We start from the raw sequence: 22,057 nt of genomic DNA, 5'->3' as shown, positions 1-22,057 counted from the left end.
GCATGACTGCAGCACTACTCTTACTTAACCTTAAAAAAAAAACACTTTCACCGTTAAACTTTTCACATAGTCTGTATCTGGAATCTTTGCAAATAGAAAATATGAAACAGTAACTGAGTGTAATAAATGTTTGTTTCACTGTTGATGTGACATACTCCATAATTAAATTACAGTTATTGCAACATTAATTATAGAGTATTCTGTGTTTGTTATGGAAAGCAGTCATGATTACTTATTGATCTAAGGAGCTGTTGGCTTTAAATATTTTTGAGTCTGACTTAAATGAAGTAGGTTCTGTGCAACTGGAGTAATACTACTTTAACATTCAATAACTGAATGTTCTGTAAACCTCAAATTGATCGATCATGCAGATGGGTAGCAACAGGTCAAACCAGTCCTTCTAAACCAAGTATCAGTATGTATCTTTTTGATATACTGGAGCAGAAGTATGGATAGGCAAGGTTGCAAAGACGACAGAATTTATGGTGTTGGAACAACCAGCCAGATGTGTGGTGAAAGCTAGAGGTTTTGTTACTAAACGTTTTTCATTATTTTCAAGTTAATAATTTAATAATTTAATTTATTACTAGATTAAATTAATAATTTATTAATAAATAAACAGCATGGATCAATTCTTGTGAAAAAGGTGGGATATATTCATATGCATAACAAAAAGAGAAACTTTTTGTTATGCAACTACAAGGTTTTATGTAGACAAAACCCAAGGGGAATCGTAGAGGAATATTGCTAGACTATGCCTATGAATTTTTGCAGTGTTACTTTGCTCACAGCTACAGTGGTCATATTTGTGCTGATAAAAATCCATTTCTTTTACTTTGCCCAGTGTAGCTTACTTTGATATAGATAGTAGTATGGGGCTAAAGTTCAGATAGCTTTACTGCTTAGCTGTTCAAGGATGTGCTTCTTGAATAGTAAAAATGACTGTTTCATGACTCAATCTGTAGTGTTGGACGTACTTTTGTATTAACCTTTGTGGACTTGTGCATTTGCCTTTGTGATTCAGCCTTTCCTGTACAACTTTTTTAGCCATCTAAAGAATGGATTATATGAATAATGCATCTTTGACAATTCTGTGACTTACATCTGTTGCACTCGTCATGTAACTGGTCCTGTGGAGCTGTGAAATTACAAGCCTTGTAAGAATCCAGAATATATTTAAAATAAGCACAAGGCCAAATACAGTTTTTCAGTTGATTTTGATCTGTTTTGTATGGCTAGCCACTGACAAGTGCTCCCTCCAGTTGTTATATCATTGAGAGGGTTTGCACTACATGGAAACATGGGTAATTGTTGTTGTGGTTTGTCATGTTGTATGAATTTACTTGCTATCCCCTCAAACTGATCAGGTTTTTTTCTGAACATGGCACCTTGACAACCTGTGCTTGCTTTGGGGCTTGTTGAACGCAGTGTGCTCTTACGTTGTCTGATCCTAGATGATCAACCCCATCATGGATGCAGGAAGCCGTGACCAAGCTGTGTAGCAAGACTGGCAAAAACAACTTGTTACTCTTGCTGAGCTCACCTGGGGTGAGAGACACTTCAAGTGCTCAAGGGGACCTTTGGAGTGACCCTCACTGGCGTGCTCTCTTCGGCTGCAATCATGGCCCCTTCTGCATTTACTGTGGCTCTTAGGAGATCATCTTTCACAGTCTTTACTCTGATAGCCTCTTCAAAGTGCCCAAAGGGCATACAAATTTGCACTTTTTTGCATGAAATATGTGTGCAAATGCTCTTGTTATATAGTAAAGTGATGACACAACTTGGACTATTTGAAATTTGAAGCCTTATATGTTCAGTGTCCTGGTAAAAGCCTGCTATCAAAGCAAGCAATATCTGTGGACATTGACAAAACCAGACTTCAAATGCGTTAACTTTGCATTTACTTGACAGCTGTTCAAAAGTTATCCGTCCAGCACAAACTGAACCTACAAGACTGTATTCCCCAGAGAGGTCCGCCTGGCGCTGCCATTATTTGTTTTTCGGCACCAGGCTAAGACCTTTTTATTTAAAACTTATTTTAATTGTTAAATTATTGTATTTATTAGGATTTTAAATTAGCCGAGAATGCACCGGGGGTTTAAAAAATTTTTTTTTAATTTTTTCGTGAGCCGCCCCGAGGCTTTGTTGCGATGGGGACGGCATAGAAATGTTTCAAATAAATAAATATTTGCTAGTGGGGTTGGCAAGTAGATCATTCTATATGTGGTGTGATTCTCTAGGTTTTAAGATTGAACCTTACAGTTCCTTGTGTCCTCCACCTTCTCACCTTTTCCCAAGCCTTTAGGTGTTCAGGAAAGTGAAAAAGTGAAGTCCACCCCACTTATGAGAACACTTGATTATAACAGTTATCAAAAGTAAAGGTTTCTTTTAAAGCAGGGTTTTTGACAGAGTCATCTGCAGCCAGGAAATCTGTATTGGCAGCGGGCACTTAACCGGTTCTTGACCAGGCAGATTTTCACAGTTGGGGTAGTTGGGGTTGCATGCACGCGCAACTCCAACTCCAAATTACTCCAACTCCAAAGGAAAATCAAAGTAAGCATTCACATGTTTTTCTGGTGTAAAAGTAAAAAAAGGTGATGAAACAGTGATGGCTTCTTGGGCAATTTGGAAGGGCTGTCACAGATCTCGAAAATGAGTCTCCAAACAGAAAAGGGCAGAAGAAAGCCACAGTGAATCAAAAGGGATTGTGAATGGAATGGGTTTTGCTGAGCAGGTCTCTGAGATACCTGTAGGGGAATGTATGGGGAGGAAGTGCAGGGACAGCCTCATTTTCTGTAGGTTCCCCTCCGCATGGGTAGTTCCATAAGCAATCTGCACTGCATAGCTTATTTTCAGGGTGAGTTGTCAGGCTGTCCACTCCATTTTTGGTGCTACTGGGTCCCTCCTTTGTCTTAATGTTGTTTCTCCCCCAATTCTTTGCAACAGTGTGAAAATGACTGCTTCATCTTACCAATTTTGTTACCCAGTAGGCTTCTAAACAAGACTATTCACATTAGACTGACAAAAGAGTGCTCTTGTGCACTTGCAAACAAACAATAAAAGAGCAATAAATTAGAAACACATTGGCATTTCCTTGAAGTGCCATTTTTCCCCTCAGTAACAGGCCAAAGTATTGTTCGGGCATCGGTGAAGGGCTAGTCACTGGTGAGATAGTGAAGAATGACATAGGCCTTATTGTTGCTTTTTACCAGGCAGCTCTGTAACTGCACTCAGTAAAATCACTATCCAGGGTTCAGATGAAATGATGACCCACTGTGGTATGTGTAACTCTACAAAAAGCCGTGGATTCTCAGGGTGGCACATTTGCAATTAAGCCACTCTGCAAGGAGACTGCTGGGTTTGGATGACAGGCAACACACAATGGCTGGCTGCCTCTGGTAGGTTGTCATGTTGCATTATACCATTTGCACCATTACTTACTAGCGTATACCCTTACCTGACAGTTTATGAATATGGCTTTTAATATACAGCACTAAAATCTATTGGGTATGTTCTGGGATAAGAATTTTACTTAAATATACAGCCATCAGTTGAATTCCATGGATGCTAATTGGTTGCATATTTGAGTCTATAGAAAGGTGTTGTAAGGATGAAACTAAGAAGTACCACATGTCGAATGATATTCACAATTTCTTTCAGATCTAGCTGATGTGCGAGTAACACTGGGAAAATTGGACCATCGAACTAAACCACCCTGAAGGTGAGCCGCAGTGGGTTACTTGTTCTCTCAATAACCCACATTGCTCCTGACACATGATGGGCGACACTGTGGCTTCTATAAAGAATTTTTCCCTTCATCCTCTTGCCCAGTCTTGGCAAGTATCCCAGCCGTCTTAACAGCAGAAATCCTCATTTCATTGTTCCTTATGTCAACACTCTTTCTGCAGTTGGTTTACTGTGGTCACCAACTCATGAAGGAAACTTGCCTCCCCCCATCAGATATCCAAATGCATATAATTTTCTGAGCCCTTATGGTCCCCACCTCTCCCTCATGCATGTCGTTTGCCTCCAATGGTGTCCATTTTTAGCTGTCAGAGCAGAGATAGGGATCAGTAAAGATGTACAGGGAGACTGGTAAAGATATACACATTTCAAGGCACACAGATGGGTCAATCAGTTAATGTACACACATTTCAAGGTGGAGAGTGAGCAGATCTGTAAATGCATGCATATTAATGCAAGAGCAATAAAGCAGAGAGAGAAATTATGCAGATTGCATACCTGCAGTTCTTTCATGAGTGTGTTTGTACAAGAACACACTTGGAAAAAGTTGGGAATGAATTTGGGACACATGTTGTCCTTCCTTACTGATTTTTAGGAACATGGGGCAGAGGACACTGACAAAGGATGAAGGAGGATGCCTGATCATGAAGATCTGTAGGTGTTGTCTCTATCTATCTATCTATCTATCTATCTATCTATCTATCTATCTATCTATCTATTTATTTATGGATTTATATCCTGCCTTTTTCCTACAAAGGGCTCAAGGCAGCTTATATCATCTCTCCTCCTCCATCTTATCCCCACAACAACAACCCTGTGAGGTAGGTTGGGCTGAGCACTATTCTTGTCACACAATTTTCTGGCTGTTTTCAGCCACCTATAATAAAGTCACCATTCTGGTTTGAGATGTCATGACAAAGCACCCTGAAAAGCAACAAGTTCTCAGGGTGGCTTAGTCACAGAAAACAACCCACAGTGAAAAAACTGTTTGCAGTTCAGATGTCACAACAATCACAGTAATATCCTGTCATGACTTACTGTGTTGGTGCCTTGGTTCACATGACACTTTCCACTGATTAAAATGCATTGTTTTCTAAAATTGATTATTATCAGTAATGTAATACTGATGGAGAGGAGGAGACCTGAGGCCAATGGGAAATTACAGCACAAGTCCCCCTTCTGGAGCACAAGAATATATCAAGTCTTTTGCATTCTTCAACTGTGAAGAATTTGAGTCTTGCCTGAGGGCAGTTATAAATGTTACTGCAAGGTGGACAGGTGGGTGGATCATTCTTGACATACTAATGGAAACCACTATGTTCTACATTAAAACAATTTGTAGTGCATTGCTGACCATACAGATGGCTTTGGCTGCAAGTCTTGATATTAAGAGCACACTAAGTTTCAAACTGTAGTTGTAGGTGTTCAGGGGGAAGCACTCAATAGCTTCTCTTTTCTTTTCTCTGTCCTGCAGTACACAAATCCCTTCATTTGAAGGGGATGGCTTTTTAGCCCTCACAGAGAAAGCAAACACTGTTAGCTGACTTACTGTCCATATAACTTTAGCATTTAAAGAGGGGAGCCATGCTGTATGTCAAAACTCTGTGCTGGATACTGCTTTGGAATTATTGTTCCTGCCTTGCTTTATAGTGTGTCTAAATACTTCATCATCTGCCTGGACAACCCAATGTTGGAAAACTACTGTTTGCATGAACAGTTCACAGGTAACATAAGCAGTTGTTGGAGACAAGGATTCCCCCTGCTGGTAACTAGATGTTGATGTCTCTTTGTTAGCAGTGTGTTTAATTTTTCCCTTTCCTGCTAATAAAACAAATTTGTACACACCCTGGTTGTTCAACTGCATTGACAGTTACTTCCAAAGGACTGCTAAATATGTGTGCATCTTGATTTTAATATGTTGATGGTGTGACCAACCATATCCACTAGCACTGGAGATTTCCAGAGGGAACTGGTCACTAAATCCTTAGTTGGTAGAAGCAAGGCTGTTGGATTTTTAACAATAGTTAACTGTCTTGACAAATAACTCACAGTTTTCAAGGCCTGACTTTTCCTTTTAGAAGGAATTGTTGTTTTTCTTTGTCCTAAGGTTGCAGCTGCTTCCTGTGGTTGAAACACTTCTGACTTGTCATGTAGAATGAAAAACAGAAAAAAGTGTTTGCCTTCAGTTTAGATTACTGTTATTGGCAAGCAATGACAATACAAAAATACAACCTCCACCCAGCACATTCTTTTTTTCACAACATTTAATTAGTCAACCAATGCTTCATCAATAGCACATGTATGTTTGTGTATGTAATCAGCCAACAATTAATGCACCAAAATAAATGGTTAGGGTCCCTTTTAGATACCTTTCATAGGAACCTTCCGAAGTTGTGGTTGCTGTATTTAGGTTCTAAGATAAATAATACTTAAGATTTTGGTTCATGTTTTAAGGATGTATGGGCAGCTTGGGTGGTGTGCCTTCTTGCCCACAAATTCAGCAGAGAGCTACAGAATATAGTGTGTCATACTACTGAACAGTAAATGGTTTGACAATTACAAGTGTTGGATATGTTCATGGTTAATGCTTGTGTGATGCTTGTTTCATGGGGAGGGGACAGAAGCAAACATCTTTACTGGTTGTAAAACCTGATGATAGATTTTCGTTTTTTCTGCAAGATGAAGTAAGGTAGGCTGTTGGCTACCAGATTTTCCAGCTGCTGTCATGTCAGCAGTCAAAATTATAGCATGTGTATTTGGGATTGATGGGCTGGGGGTTTCATCTTTTAACTTTTAAAATGGGCTGTCAGTCCTCTTTACCACCTAGTTGGCAACCACAAGGGGGCAGTTGGTAATGCTCTAGGGACTAGTTTTGACCCTGTGGCCTCCAGTTGCTGACCCTTAAGATAAGTATAACACGTCTACTTCACAGAACACTTTTTCATAATTTACTTTTTCTACTAATTGTTTAATCACTTCTTTAATACATCAATATATATGTGTGTGTGTCAACAGCAGAGTCTAAATAAGAATCCTGTGATAAGGACAGTGCTAAATCCATGACAAAAGGCTCTGTGACAGGCTTTTAAAATAACTAGCCCTTGTGGAAGATGTCTGGAATGTAGGTGGTGCACCAAATTAAGCTTTTGTCTAGCTTGCCACAATTATGTGGTAAGATCAGTATGAAGGAATCTTCCTTTAATGGGCAGTGGCACAGATTCCTTTTCTGGGCAAGGTTTGAGTTTGAGTGAGTGGCTGCCAACCAGCTTCAGATGCTCTTGGAGGAGAGTAATTATCTGGATCCAATCATGCTTTAGGTTGGTTTTTGGCATGGAAACAGCATTAGTTGCTCTGTATAATGTTCTGAGTCAGGAACTAGATGAGGAATGTGACTCTGTTGAATATCCTTGATTTCTCAGCACCATTTAGTGTCATCAGTCATGTATCCTTCTGTGGCAACTGCCTCAGCTGGGAGTCGACTGCATTGCAATGGTTTTGCTCCTACTCAGACAGCAAGGCCCAAAAGCTGGTGCTAAGAGAACTATTTCTTGGCCTTGTGAATTTTCCAGCATAGGTTTCCATATGGATTGACTTTGATCTTCCTCCATGCTATTTGACATTTATATTATGCTATCAAGTGGCATCATCTAGAATTGTGGAGTGTGCTGCTGGCAGTGTGTATGCTGATGATATGCAACCCTGTTACTCCTTTCCTTCCTCATCAGCTGAGGTTGTGGATGTGATTTGTTCCTCTGTGACAGTAGACTGGGATGAGGTCTGATAAACTGAAACTCAACCTAGACAAGTCCCAGATGCTGCTAGTGAGTGGTTTTCTGCCTGGATGAGGAGCATTCATTCACCTGGGGACTCTCCTGGAGCCTTCCTTTTCACTTAAAAGTCAGGTGACCTCTGTGGGACAGAGTGCCTTCTGCCTCTTGCTTGTGGCTCAGCTACAGCTCTATCTGAAAACGGTTAACATGGTATCAGTAATCTGTAGTCTGGTAACCTCCATATTAGAAACTGCAGTGCACTCTACTTTTGGAAGTCCTGGTAAATAATGTCTATTAGGTAGCCCTGTCCTAACTGCATAAAAGTTCTTCAGAGATTTATTTATTTAAAACATTTCTATGCCTCTCAATTGTTCCACAGTACCTCTGGGAGGCTTACAACCACAAGATAAAAACATAATAAAAACCATAACACATTGAAAACAATAAAATACAGCAAAAAACCAAAACAAAACCAAGATCTTACGGCTATTAGTTATTATTTAAAAAAAGAAAGAAAGGTCTTTGCCTGGTGCTGAAAAGAAAGTAAGGACAGCACCAGGTGAGTCTCCTTGGGGAGAGCATTCAGTAGCTTTTCATCTAGTGTGCAGCCTTAATTAGCAGTCGACTAAGAGAGCAGTCCTGTGGTCCTTGAAAAAAATACCGCAGGATTGATAGGGCTTTTTGGATTTCCCCTCCCAAAGCCTTAGACATTTCTACAACTTTGGGAGGGAGATCTCTGCCACTGTGGTATGCACCACGGTTCATGGGGGCTTAAATAAGCCGCTGAATCCTGCAGTGATTGTGTGAACCAGTCCAATACCTTCAAGGGATATATCTGCTGGATAAGTTTATATAATTATGTGCTGATATGTTTATCAATTTCAACTTGGCTTGCTTTTTCAGATCTAGTTAACCTGTCACCACCACTTGCCAGAGCAAATAAGAACCTTTCTTGGGAAAACCCCTGGTCTCATGAACGAATCAACAGATCTCGGGAATGCCAGCATTCTGGAGCCAGTTCTGCGGCTCAGGAAGGGACATGTGCCCAATCCTGCTGGGCAGGAAAACCACAATAGTGAACAATCCAGTAAGCAGGAGCACCTCTTAGAAGAGTCACCAACATCTTCTGAAAAGGAAAAGGTGAGTACTTGTTACCCGGAATATAGTCAGTAAATGACATAAAACCTGCTTGAATAATGAATTGCAATGAGTTAATTATGATAGTGATTTAAGAAGATGAAGAAGAAGATAGAAACCCAGATCAAGGCTTGAAAGTTAAAAACAGCATCTTATCCCAGAAACTAAATGGTAACCAGAGATGCTTATGCGGTACTGGTGTAATATGCTCATTGCCGGAGGACCCTGACAGTAGTTAGGCTGTTGCATTCTGGAGATGTGGAAATTCTCGAAATGTCTTCAAGGGTAATCCTCCATAAGCATGTTTACAGAAATCAGAATCATTTATCAAGGCATACAATAAATGATGGGTGTCTTTTAAAAGGGCATAGCTGGTGTAGCAGCCAAGGTAAATGTAAAGCCATTTGCCCCATGCTGCCATCTGGAAATCTAAGACTATATTTGGTTTTGTCTCCAGATACGTCCTGTAGGTACCATCTTCAGGCAAACAGTTGGCATATAGAGAGTGTTTGACAACTTCAGCAGGCAGTCTATAAATGGCCTTGCAATGTATCTGAGATGGGGTGCATCATATAATACAAATACTGTCTAATTCTAAAGTGCTAAAGGCAGCCCTATCCCTATTATTTAATATAGTTGCTTGTTAAGTGTTACCTTTCTAAAAGGCTTCCCGAGTCTGCCTATCCTACTGTATGAATTCACCATACATTTGTGCTGCCCCTAAATTTTCCAGGCATGTGCTGTGAAGTGCTTGCCTGTTCTGCTCACTTTCATCTCTTGCCCATGGCTTGGGAGGGCACCCTTGTTGAACACAGTGGTGAGAAAGCAGCTGAAGCAGTAGAATGCGGCTGCTAGGAGCAGCATGGCTGTCTGCTGGGGTGAAGGCAGTTGTGTGTGTATGTACATGAGCACATACTCTCTGTCTTTGAGCCTGCGTGCAGGCACCACTTCAAGAAAATGACTCTGCCTTCACACAATGTCCCTGTATAGCCTCTTCTCTGTCAGTTCACAGCTAACACAATGAGGTGCTTAGCCTGGTTACAAATACAGAAATACCAGCTCACATCAAGTGTGTCCAGCCTATTCTTTGCTCTGAGCTCAAGGAAGTAACTGTTGCATTCAGCAGCCCTTTCCTGCAGGATGACAAGAGAGAGACTTCTTAACTCCCTAGTGTGGAGCTCCTTCCTCTTTGGTGACTTTACACTTCCAGTGGGAGATTATATATCTTGTAACTGCATTTTAATATTGCAGGTTTGATACCACACAGTTGGGCAGGGGGAGAACACAGTATCTCTCAATGAACAACATCCAAGCAGGCTTGAGAGGGAGCATCCAGAGAATGTGTAACCTGCTTCATTTTGCTTCAGGAGAAAACTTAAAATACAAATGTTCCCTAGAGGAAAAGGCAGGATGAGGATGGAGAGAAGAAAAGGAAAGTAGAGCAGATAATGGAGATGAGACCAGATGCAGAGAAGTGCACTCTCTCTCACTTTGTCCTTGCTTCCTTCTCCATGTTCTAACCCCCGCTAACCCAATCTATACCTGAAGTGTGAAGTTTACTAGCATGGTGGCACTACTGAACTGCATCTTCCTTCTAGCTAGACAGAAGCAGAGCTAGGATCTTTCTGCAGTCAGCTTTTGGTTTGAAAACCTGGCAGAAATCAATCTTCCTCAGTGGCTCAATGTTACAGAAATAATAGTGATCCTCAAGATGCAACACAATTTAATTGCAAGCACCAGGGTGATAAAACACTGAATTGCTGATTATAAAATGGGATAAAGTAAGTGACCAAGTGGGGGCGTGGACATGATTGTATCCATGCTGTTTGCACAACCATCTTTCATGAGCGTTCCAGTCCTCAACTGTTTAGAAACCTCTGTTCCTTATATTCTCAAGATTTATGTTTCACTAGTCTGAGAGTAGGCTCCTCTGAAATGCAGGATTAGAACATACTAGCTATGAGAGCCAAGCAATGCTGCTGGGGTTTTTCATTCAGGCTAGAAGACTATGACATGGTTGCAAATGGAACATCAAAAGGGTTGAAGCACAGAATTCAGTTCCTGGGTGAAAGTTTTGCATTGCCAGTACTCATTAAGGAAAATTACAGGGGCAAATCATGCAGCCTGCATTAGCACAATGGGTTTCCATTCTTGGGATGGTGGGAATATGATAGATATGAGGTGGAACCTGTTGGGCACAGAGGCCTGTCTTGGTGGTGGCAGAGCATGTTTGAGTGGCACACTGGTAAATACTGACAGTAACTATAATAATTTTATAAAAGATGCCATGCATAGAGGACGGCTTATAAAAGTTTTAAATAAATAAATAAATAAATAAATAAATAAATAAATAAATAAATAAATAAAGTAATTAACTTCTTAACTAGTATAGGAAATCGCCCTTCTTCTACACCTGCTGTTGAAAGAAAAAATTAATGGTCACTAATCATTAAAAATTTAGATCAAATAACCTGGTCTTTTGTAGATCAATGCTCAGTCTTGAATATCAAATGCTAATGCTTTGCTTTAAGGTTTGTTAAAACTCTACTGGATAATTTCTGAGAAAATATATAGGGGTGCTGTCCTATATGGCTGCTCCTAACCTTCTGCACTCAGAAGGTTATGTGCATCCAATTTTGGGCATAACTCTGGCACCTGGAATGCCTCCCCAGTGTCTGTCAGAGTCAAGGCCAATGTGGAAAAAAAATCATACTACCGCAAAGCTGGAAATCCCTCTCCCCATTAACACAAAGTCCCCATTGCGGTAGGGTCACTGTCTTTTTCTTATGGCCAACCAGTCAGTGTCTTCCAACCATTTGCCAGAAAAATTATTTAGAGAACTATTTTAAAAGGCACAATCTCTTTGGATAGGTGTGGGAGGGTTCCCCTCTGGATGTTCAAACACAACTGCAGTGCAGACGGAGATTGCTTTGATCACCTAGAAACAAATCTGTTTGTTACGTATTTAGGCTGCCTAGAAACAAATCTGTTTGTTACGTATTTAGGCTGCCTGATTAAGTAGTGTAGTGCCACAAACAATCTACATGCACCCATTCTTACCAAAGGAACATGTTCCAGGCACATTTCTAATAGGAACAGGATGCCTTCAGGCCTCAGATACAATTTATAGAACTGCTTAACATAAAATGTTATGAATATTGGTACTTTTATGGCAGAACTTGTTTTCTGTTGAAGTGCTGCCTTTTAAACATAGTAATTAACATCTCTTCATTTACTTGGATAACAGACACTCTTTCCATTAATGTACAAGCACTTTGCAAAGTACTGTGAAAAAGGAAATGGCAGTTATCCACATTAGAGTCACAAAGTGTGGTGTTATTTGTATTTGACACAGTGTGCGTCCTCAGTTTCCTTTTTAATGAGAATTTATTTGGTAAAATAAAGGCTTAAGTCTGTAGTACTCCATATGCTTGCTTAAGCTCTGTTTTGAAAGCAGTAAGAAGGAAAAGGTAATCTATATTCAGGAAAAAGCACCCATATATTGTACAGAGGATGGCTGGATTCTTTCCTGCAAGGGATACTTAGAGGTACAGTGCATGTAAGAAGCATAGGAACTAGACATAGAATGCCAGGGAGTAAATTGGACTACTTTCTTCAGGAACAGCAATGGTAGCTAAATTATTCCTTGTGCAAATGTATATAAAATATATTTGTGTCCCCCAGTGATTATTCGTGCCTGTCTGGCCTCCTTCATGGCATTTATCTCCCTCTGCCCTTTGCTATTTGAATGGCTAGAGTGTCTTTGTTCCCCCTGCTGTTCTTCAGTCACTGATATCTCCTAAAGAAATGCCTCTTACTGTGACTTTGTCAAACTGACACAATCAAATGCATGTGACTTTTATCACCTGATGAATGGGCTTTTTATGTACAGCGCTGAAAACCTGCACTTGACTCTTACTCTTTTTTTTTAAAGTATAATCCTCCAGTGACAGAGAGGGAACAAAAGACTGTTTTCTTCACATTTTTTCCAGCTACTATAGCCCTCTGCTGTTGATTGATGGTGGGTTTTGTCTAAAGTTCCTGCATCTGTGGTGCTCTGTGCATTTGCAGTGTGTGGCCTAGAAGCGTGTCTGTGAAATTTTGGATCTGTTGCTCTGAAGCATTTGGAACTGTGCATAGAATAATGAAGCACAGCACTTGACTTTTCTTTATGGCAAAAGCCCAGCTGGAACATTTGTCAAGCAACCCAGTCCTCAGTGATTCCTGAATTCAGTTGTTTGACCTTTTGGCAAGAGTCTGTCAGTAAGCCTGCTTCAAAAGTGAAGAATTGTACTTGTGAATTAACTGCATAGTAAAAATAGGAGGGAAGAGCACAGAAACGAAAAATGAATACTGTCTTCTCACCTTGGTACCTTGCTAGTTTATTTCTATGAATGACATGCCTATATAGTTCTCTTCCTTCATTGCTTCTACCTCCATTCTCTTCACAGTAATGCCTGCTATTTTTTGGTTAGGAATAAGACAGGTTCTCCTTTTCTGAAGCCCCCTCTTGATTTTTAATTAAAATAATGAACAATTCTGGACAGGCAAACACTTAGAAATGTCAGAGTAACTTGGAAACTACCCCTAAATACAACAATAGCAAACTACAGGTATGCCTTTGGAATTTCTTTTCCATCTTTCTTTTCCATCTTTAGCCACCCAGGAAGGCCTTGGCAGTTAAAAATACATGTATGTATGTATGTATAAACACATGTATAAATCTTTCTCTTGCTTCTCGGTTTGATTTAACTCACAGATGAAAACTGACTATTGCCTCCATAGCCACAAATTGTCAAATTGTGTAAGCATCTTCCCTGAATATTAAGATGGTTTTAAAAGCCAGAACCTGAAAGCTTACAAAGTGCAGACAAGTTGCATGTTTCCACTAGTTGCTTGAAGAAAAGGCAGTTGACGTTGCCGGGTTGTGGGTAGGGTAGGTGGCGGCGGCCCACCAGTTCCTGGTTTGCAGATCCCATCATCCCTAAGCATGAGCTGTGCTGTGTGTGCTTGCCGTGTGGTTGATGGGAATTGTAGTCCAGCAACATGCGAAGGGTCACAACTTGTAAAGAGAGCTTGTCCTGGAGAGGCAGGTCAGTACTCTGGATTCTCTTTGTCAGTGCTTTCACTGTGCTTGTGCTACACTGTTGTAGACCTTTTTACTTGAGAAAGCTTTACTGTAGTTATTTACGGCATAGTTGTTCAAGCTACTTCTGATTGCTGTGCTGGGTGCATGTGGCTGTCCTACAAAGCCTGATATCTCTCCTCACCAACTGATTTTATAAATAAACCCTCACCTGCTGAGACGCACACATGGTTCTAGGAGGAAAAACAGGAAGGGATTTTTTCCAGTTCCTTTCTGCAATGTTATTAAAGAAGAAGCTTGCACTTCACAGAGCATTTCTTTTTTCTGATCACATTTCCCTTATGTGGCCATATTTAGGAAGAAGTGGAACTCAGCAAAGATAGTTCAACATGCATTAGGTGTTTAAAACTGATGTGATTCTTTTTTCTTCTTCCCATGTAGCGCATGGAGTATAAGCTATAGTTAGCAAGTCAAATATCAGGCAGCCTGTCCTTCTCATGCACAGCTGTTTTTGAAATTAGCATATGGACAAAAGAAGCAGAGAAAGATCTTTTGAGTGCCTTCTGGGGCAGGTGCAGTTCTTCTGTCTGCCCAATTTCAGGATGCCCCAGTCATTCCCCCAATATAATGCATTAAGAGCCACCTCTTGCACTGCTAATGAACTACAGCAAGTAGAACTGCAGTGGTCGATCATGTGCTTGACTGCAAGCACACAGTGACTGGCAGGAAAGAACCCTACTATGGCTACCCATGCCAAAATGTACTTGCTTGATTTGAGAACCTTCTAAATTTTGTTACTTTGGAGACAAATTGTAGAGGAGTAACTTAGTTTGTTACACCAAACATTAGTCTTGGGGAGCTTGCCACAAAAGCTTATGCTGCAGTAGCCTTTAAGATGCCACAAGGGTTTATAATTGTATTGTGCCTATTTTTAGCAGATCAATTATCAGCACCCTGCAGAACAGTGCTCCTTCGTTTTTCACAAGAAGGATTCATTATGTATTATTTCTGTTCAGTTGTATTAGTAATTTAGTGTTTGCTAGGGAATCAAGCAGCATTAAAAACCTAAAGGAGCCATTGTATTGGCTTGAGCGTATTGGCTTGGACTGGAATCCAAGAGATCTGGGTTGATTCTGGATCTTATCCTGGGTTCTCATTGCTGCCAGTTAATGCCTTCACTACTGTAGCTTTGAAATGCTCCACTTCACTTCTCCTGCTTCCCGACAAGTAGTCTGCACTTCATTGCAATGATTTTTCTAGAAAGGACAGTATTTGATGAAGGCCATAGGACATACTGGAAATATCTGTCCAGGGCTTCATTGCTCTTTGGATCATTTAACCGAGTTGCCTCTAGCTTTTTTTTATTTTTTATTATTATTATTATTATTATTATTATTATTATTATTATTATTATTATTACATTTTTATACTGCCCATAGCCAAAGCTCTCTAGGCAGTTGACAGCAATAATCCTAGAATCATACACTCAAGTCACCCATCCCACTTCTGCCCAGGCCTGACCTTCATGTTGCCTATTCTGGAAAGAAGTAGCATGTCAGATGTTGCCATAAGGACAAAGTTAGGTTTCTGTACTATAAACAGGTTCAGAATAGGAGATCTCCATATATCATAGCCTTTAGTCAAAGCCTATAGAGAAGAGGTGAATCCGCCAAAAGGCATATTGTGGAGTGGGTGCTCCCAAACTGACAAGAAACATGTTTCCTGCTGGAACATGCAGCATACTTATTTAACTTATTTAAATACTTAGTTACTTATTTAACATGGTTTTAAAAACAGCTAAGTCCTTGGTAGAAAGGTTTGCTGTGGTGTGCAAATTGTTGACAGATTTAAATGTATGATCTCTTAGGTCACTCATCCTTTAAAACTGTGCTGAAAGCTGGATCCAAGTGTGCAGGTCCAAAAAATTGATCTTGCATGCAGTGTGAATTACTGTAGATGCTGTGCCTGCAGGTTTCTTGTATATTGGGTCACACTTCCATATACTGTAGATGTCCAGTTGATTCATACCAGCAAGTAGACTTGAGGATGCTTTTTATTCCCATAGTCAGATAAAATATTACATACAATGAGACCTGAAACTTATGCTTCATTTAAAATGCAGAGGAACTCATTTCATTAGTTCCCCCTCATGTGAACAGAGAGGCTGTGATGCAGCTGTTGGTCCTGTCTCCTCATTGTCTTCCAAACAGCCCTTCCTGCAGCCCATTATTCACTGGATTCCTGCAGAAGCCTTTTTTAGTCAAGGACACTCTTCGTGGGTTTCCAACTCTGCATGATCTGGTGTTAAAGCGTGGGGAGCTTGCAATTGCAGGAGTTCAGCCCAACCACATGAGAACTACAGGGGCAGCCTTTGAATAATGCAGAACCTGTAAGCTGTGTTAGTGGCCTGCTCCAGTGACCAACTTAAAACTGCTTGCATCACTTACACAGGTTGTCTGTTCATTCTGGAAGCAGACAAAGGGAAGGAGCTGTACTTTCTAATTATTTTTGGATGTGTTGATTTCTCCCAGAACTTTAATAAAACCAAAAGGAATATATTGACAGATTGGAAGATTACCAAGATTATAGGAGGGAGCAAGTTCATTAAAAATCAAACCAGTAGCTTGTTTTTGATCTAGGAATTTCCTCTGTTGTGCTTATTACTGTGAAGTGACTCTTTTTGCTAAGGTCATATGGGTGCTTTCAGTTATTTCACACAGTTACATTTAAACATAGCATGGGGATTTGTGCCTATGAATTCAGTGCATTAACATTTTTTTCTAATTTAAAATGATCTCTTTTGCTCCTGTAGAAGTGAAACAATGGTTAAGTCTTTAATCTGTGTAGCCATGGTCACTTAGTGCATTTTGTGAACCTGCTGTGCTTTGCACAGGGTCATGTGTTTGCGGCTACAAGGCCACCCCAATAATCTGTGGCTGGTTGTAGGCTTTGCTTAACCCTCCGTAGCTCGTCCAAACCAGATGCTACTTTTCTTGCAGCAGTCTGCTAGCGAAGCACATGACAGGAGCAGGCAAGAACTGTTGCCTTTTCTATTGTTGCAGAGAAACTTATTTCCTAAGTCTGCCTAGCTACAGATTGTGCTGCACCTACTAAAGCCCACCCTCCACCCCACACTCTACTAGCAAGGGATTGCAGTGTGGCTGCTGTCATTTCTTGCAAGTTATGCCTTCTGTTGCTCTTGTTTCTTCCCTGCCGCTGCATAATGTTCTTCTCTTGCCATTTTTTCTAGTGGCTTCTGACCAACATACCAACCATGCAGGCATTTGCTTTGGACAGTGCCTTTTCCTACCTGCTCTATTTTTTTTCTACATACAGAGGATTCTGAACCCTCTGGGTTTAGTACCCCTGACACAGTCCTGTGAGGGGGACATACCCTGATTTCCTTATTACCTGTGTCCAGCTGCTTTAAGTTCTTCACCTGCATTAGTTGCCCAGTTCTGCAGTTTTTCCCATGGTTGGACAGATAGGGAATGTTGCCTCCTGTCTCTCTCTACTCTTTTGTTTTTTGAGTCAGTTGATTTCTAAATATTTCTACCCAAGCCAAGGCTTTTTTCAGCTTCACCCATGGAGAAGGAAAAAAACCCTTGGGAATGAGAAGAGGGTGGGAAAAGGAGGAGGGTACTCTGGTGAGCTCTTTGAGTACAGGTGATAATTCCAAGGGGGAAGGGAAGAGCCCAGAGGAGGGGAAAGGGCAGAGCTGCCAGGACATGACAACTGCCAGTGGCCAGGGAATCAGAAATTACTAGGGGTGAGGGAACTGGATGAACCCAGAGAAGTTTTCAGACTGCTTGAAGAGGCTCTTGTGCAGAGAGTGGGTTGCGGGGACTGGTTGGGAGGAAATGGCAAGCAGGGGTGAGACCCAGAGGAAGCATGGACATTACTTGTTCATGAAGTAAACCAATTGCAAAAAGCTAGTCACTTAATGGCAAAAACTAATGAGGAAAAAACTGGTGACATAACAATGCAACAGGCCCCAGATACTGTTTCTGCCGTAAGGACACATGGGATATATGCTGCTGCCCCATGGAGGTCTGAGGGGAAGGGAAGGGGAAGTGGGTGGAAAGAGGGAAAAAAAATCAGGGCAGGCTGATAATTTGTTAGGTGCTCGCCCAAAGAAACTATACTGTGTGCCTTATTAGCCCCGAAGGCTTGCTGTGCTGTGCCAGCCCACCCATTGAGTGTTCTTTGGAATTGAAGGTTTGTGCTTTTTTCTAGTAATCAGAGGGATGTCCTTGATTAACCTTTAAAATATGTAGTGCTGTCTGATTCTAAATACTGCACTTTATCCAGATTTTGACCTCAAACTAGAAGTATAATTCTAAAAGTACATCCCATAGGAAGGAAAGGCATAACTATTGTTATTGTAGAGGTTGTTACTGTAGAAATATCAGCACACCAACAATTTAATATTCTATGTTACCCAAAATATGAGACAGTTCCCTTGATTAAAAGTTACTGATCTTGACTGATGGAGATGGGCGTTAGGGGGGTACCAAAGTACTTTGGGCCTTTGAACGATATGAGCACATGCTTTCTATGCAAAACTTTCCAAGTTGATTGCCTAGCAGAGCTAGGAAGAGTCTGCTTTGAGATGTCTGCCTTTTCGAGTAGACAGTAGTGACCTAGCTGGACCAATGCCCCATTCAGTATAAGGCAGTTGAAAAGCTAGTTGTGTGCTTCTTTTTTATATATAAAGGGGACTAATATAAAGTAAGTTTTGCCTGACACTGTTTTTTGTTTGATCATTGTTGTATCTCAGGGAGGGTCAACTTTGCAGGCTTTGGGGACCAGTTTCCATCTGGCCAGTTTTCAGTGGTAATTTGGTAGTGAGAAAATAAGCTGTGCTTCCTACTCTAAACAAAGTGTATGGGAAGCATGCACCTTGTTTTACAGCAAGATCAGATGCACGAGTTACCTGGGTGGGGAACAGTTTTGCATTAAAACAAAGTGCACACCACTACATCTTCTTTTAAAAGAAAAACCTTTTCTCACTCCTGCCACGCAGGCCTGTCCAGTAGGAATTGGGGGCGGGGGAGAGATCACAAAGAAGAATGAGGGATCAGTGCACCTGTGAATCACATGTGGCCCACTCCTGTTGTAGCTACCAACTGGATTTTCATAAACGCAAAAGGCACGAACAGTTCTTCCAAGTAAATGAGTTGCTGGCTCTCATGCAATTGCAATAAATAACAGAATACATTCATGTTGTATACCAGCCTCCTAGTTTATCTCATAAGAAAGCAGCACAGCACTTTTCAATATTTTGCTTTCTTTTCCAAAATTGCAAAAAATGCATTTTGGGGGATATGCAGCCAGAGACCTGCTTTTTGTGGATGTGTGTGTATTCTCTATTTATTTAAAATACTCTTATGCTGCCCACTGTGCCACAGCACCTCTAGGTGGCTCACAATCAAATTAAAACCATTATAAAAACTAAAAACAACACAGGCCCTAAAATCCATAAAAGGTCAATTAAAATACAGACAAAAACCTTATACTTTTAATTAGAATTAAAATACAAATAAATGTGTGCTTTTCCATCTTCATATCTTGCACTTAAATTTTGTGTTCAGTCCCTGTGTTAAAGCGCCTTTTTGCTCACCATTTTGCTCCAATTTTTTCTTTCAGAGTTATGACAATGATGGGGGCAGCAGTTCAACTACAGAAGATGAAGGGTTTATGGGGATGCTTCCTCTCCTTCAAGCCCACCATGCTATGGAGAGGATGGAAGAGTTTGTATGTAAGGTAAGAAGCCACAAAGCAAAGGGCCATCATGCACTAGTGAGCTTCACACAGCTGGTGGGTCCTGTGGCTAGCAGAGCATGCACTTTTGGCAACAAAGAGTCAGGTCACAGTGGGTGGCCATCAAGGAATTCTGTTGACTTGACTGATGCTGTGTGTGTGTGTGTGTGTGTGTTGTGGATCTTGGGCCTCCCATAATTGGATGAATTAGAAAGTTTAGCACGATAGGGATTACATGTTGAAATATGGGATTAAACATGATGGTACAACTGTTGAGTCTCTTTTTGGAAACATCTGTGGAAGTCCAAGCAGAATAATGCTCTCTGCTTCTAGTGTTTCTGGGTCAGAGAGCTTTAATTTACAAGGTCAACTTTTTTGCACACTTTCTTTCTCAGGCTTTGCAAATCTTTGTTTTCAGATTACCATTTGTCTCCTTTGCATAGCAGCCTCATTGTGTTGTCCATCCAAGTGAAAAAAAGAAAGTTCTATTGAAATGCTACCCTGTGCAAATCCATTGTGAGCTGTGTAAATATTACCAGTCTTGACTTTCTTTAGCTAATTTCAAGGGAAATGGTTTATACTGGTGTCTGGCTACTGGACCTAACAAGAATTAGAACTGAATGTATGCATTCTGTTTTTGTTTTGCTGTCATTCATCCCTCATTGGAAGGAGAGCCTGGGAAATCCAGGATGTCCAACGCAATTTCTACAACTTCCATAAACCTAGTTTAGAAAAGCTGCCATGTAAACAAGGTTTTCCTTAACAATTTTACCCATCCCTGAAGGTTAACAAGAGCACATATAATGTAGCTTTTGGTGATTGCTGTTTGGGATGACACAAGCCATCAGTAAGGACTTTCATGCATTATGTGTAAGTGCATAGACTAATCAGTGTTGCAGCCCTGATTGCTGTACCAGTACACACTGGTGCAGTCTGACTTTTTATTTAACTTTTTAAATCCTGAAAAATGAAATGCCCTAAGACAATCATCCATCCTTTCCTCAAAGATATATTTCAGACAAAGCTGAAGCTCAGTGGTGATCTTGTGATGGAAAGTAAAATCAGTGAGGCTTCTAAATGAGGAAGTATTGTAATAATAATGGGTGACTTCAAATATCTCCAGATTGACTGGATAAATACATGTTCCAGTCATAATGAAGACTGTGTCTAGAAAAGTTGGTTGTGAAACTTATCAGAAAGGAAGTGACCCAGGATTTAATCCTGCATGGGGTCAACCAGGACCTCATATGAGATGTAATTGTTATTGAACCAGTTGGAAAACTAGCAGTCACTGTGCCAGGTGCACATCCTTGGGAAGGGTGTTCCATGAATCAGGTGAAGTCACAGAGAAGGCCCTTCTATCCATCTGCCCCTTCACTTCACTGGGGGATGGTTCATGAAGAAGGACCTCTGTTGAATATCTTAGTAACTGGGAAGGGATATATGGAGAAGGTGTTCCCTCAGATATCCTGCCCCCAGGTTGTTTAGGGCTGCCCCACAGTAGGACTCCACACAGATCTGTATTGGTCCCAGTGCTTTTCAACTTACTTATAAATATCTAGAATTAGGAGTGAGCAGTGAAGTGGCTAAGTTTGCAGATAACAAAAAAAAGTTTGCAGATGAAAGAAAAAATGAAAAACAAAATGGGAGTGTGAGCTGATTCTAAAGGATCTCTTAAATTGAAAAAATGAGCATCAAAATGGTAAACTATGAAATTCACTTGCACATGTTGTAGTAATGGTATCCAATTTGGGCAGCTTTGACTCTGCTATTGTACTGAAAACAAGTTCATGGACTGAAATGCAGTTAGAGATCCCCTGTTCCTTTATTGTAAGTGTATTTTTGCCCCTCTTTAGAATCATAGAAACAGTGAGTCAGAGGGGTCCTCCTGGGCCATCTAGTCTGACTCCCAGCTCCAGCCGGCTCTGCTCATGACATGCCTACCATGTGCATGTCTAGCCTATCCTTGACCACCCTCAACGATGGGGCTTTAACCACCTCCCGTGGAAGCCTGTTCCATACCCTAGGGGTCCTAACTGTCAGGAAGTACTTCCTGGCATCCAACTTAAACCTTGGTTCCCTGAGGTTTGCTCCATTGGAACACAGCCAGCCCTCCTCTGCAGGGGAGAGCAGGTCTCTACCCACCTCCGTGTGACACCCCCTTATGTACCTATATGTTGCCAACAGATCCCCTTTATAAGAAAACTCACTGAGCCTTCCAGTGAGCTTTGTACTGGTGGTAACTTGGACAGAGTATTTGACCATCATGAAGAACCTTTAAAGCCAGAGTCACTGCTAATATGTTACTAAGTGGTTCTTGTACTTGTCACCTTGAATGATGCTAACCCATGATGGCTTCTCAAATGAGGGGATTGCATCACCAGATGGATGCTTTTGTCCCTTAGTCTAAAATAGGGCCCAGCAATTAGAAAAATCAAATCAGTTTGATTCCACAATATTTTGTGGTGGTATTGAAGAATACATGGATAGGAACACTGGCCTAACCATTCTGTGTAACATCTCCTTTAATCTTTTGAATGATTTTACGAATGTCTTC

At 40.9% G+C, this 22,057-nt stretch overlaps 1 protein-coding gene across 2 annotated transcripts in view; it reads left to right on the top strand.

The window, feature by feature from the left end:
• Positions 1–22,057, top strand: part of ADIPOR2 (adiponectin receptor 2) — a 40,416-nt gene that overhangs the window by 7,322 nt on the left and 11,037 nt on the right. The window contains exons 2-4 of one of the 2 annotated variants that reach the window (XM_044416981.1): positions 3,661–3,721; positions 8,418–8,654; positions 19,387–19,503. In XM_044416981.1, the coding sequence (XP_044272916.1) occupies positions 8,487–8,654; positions 19,387–19,503 (285 nt within the window). In that variant the 5' untranslated portion in view covers positions 3,661–3,721; positions 8,418–8,486. The remainder of the gene's footprint in view (positions 1–3,660; positions 3,722–8,417; positions 8,655–19,386; positions 19,504–22,057) is intronic. The other variant, XM_044416982.1, reaches the window with a different exon arrangement.

This window comes from Varanus komodoensis, unplaced genomic scaffold (genome assembly GCF_004798865.1).
Source record: "Varanus komodoensis strain SLA01 unplaced genomic scaffold, ASM479886v1 scaffold85, whole genome shotgun sequence".
Classification (NCBI taxonomy): domain Eukaryota; kingdom Metazoa; phylum Chordata; class Lepidosauria; order Squamata; family Varanidae; genus Varanus; species Varanus komodoensis.
This window is presented reverse-complemented; position numbering and strand designations above follow the sequence as displayed.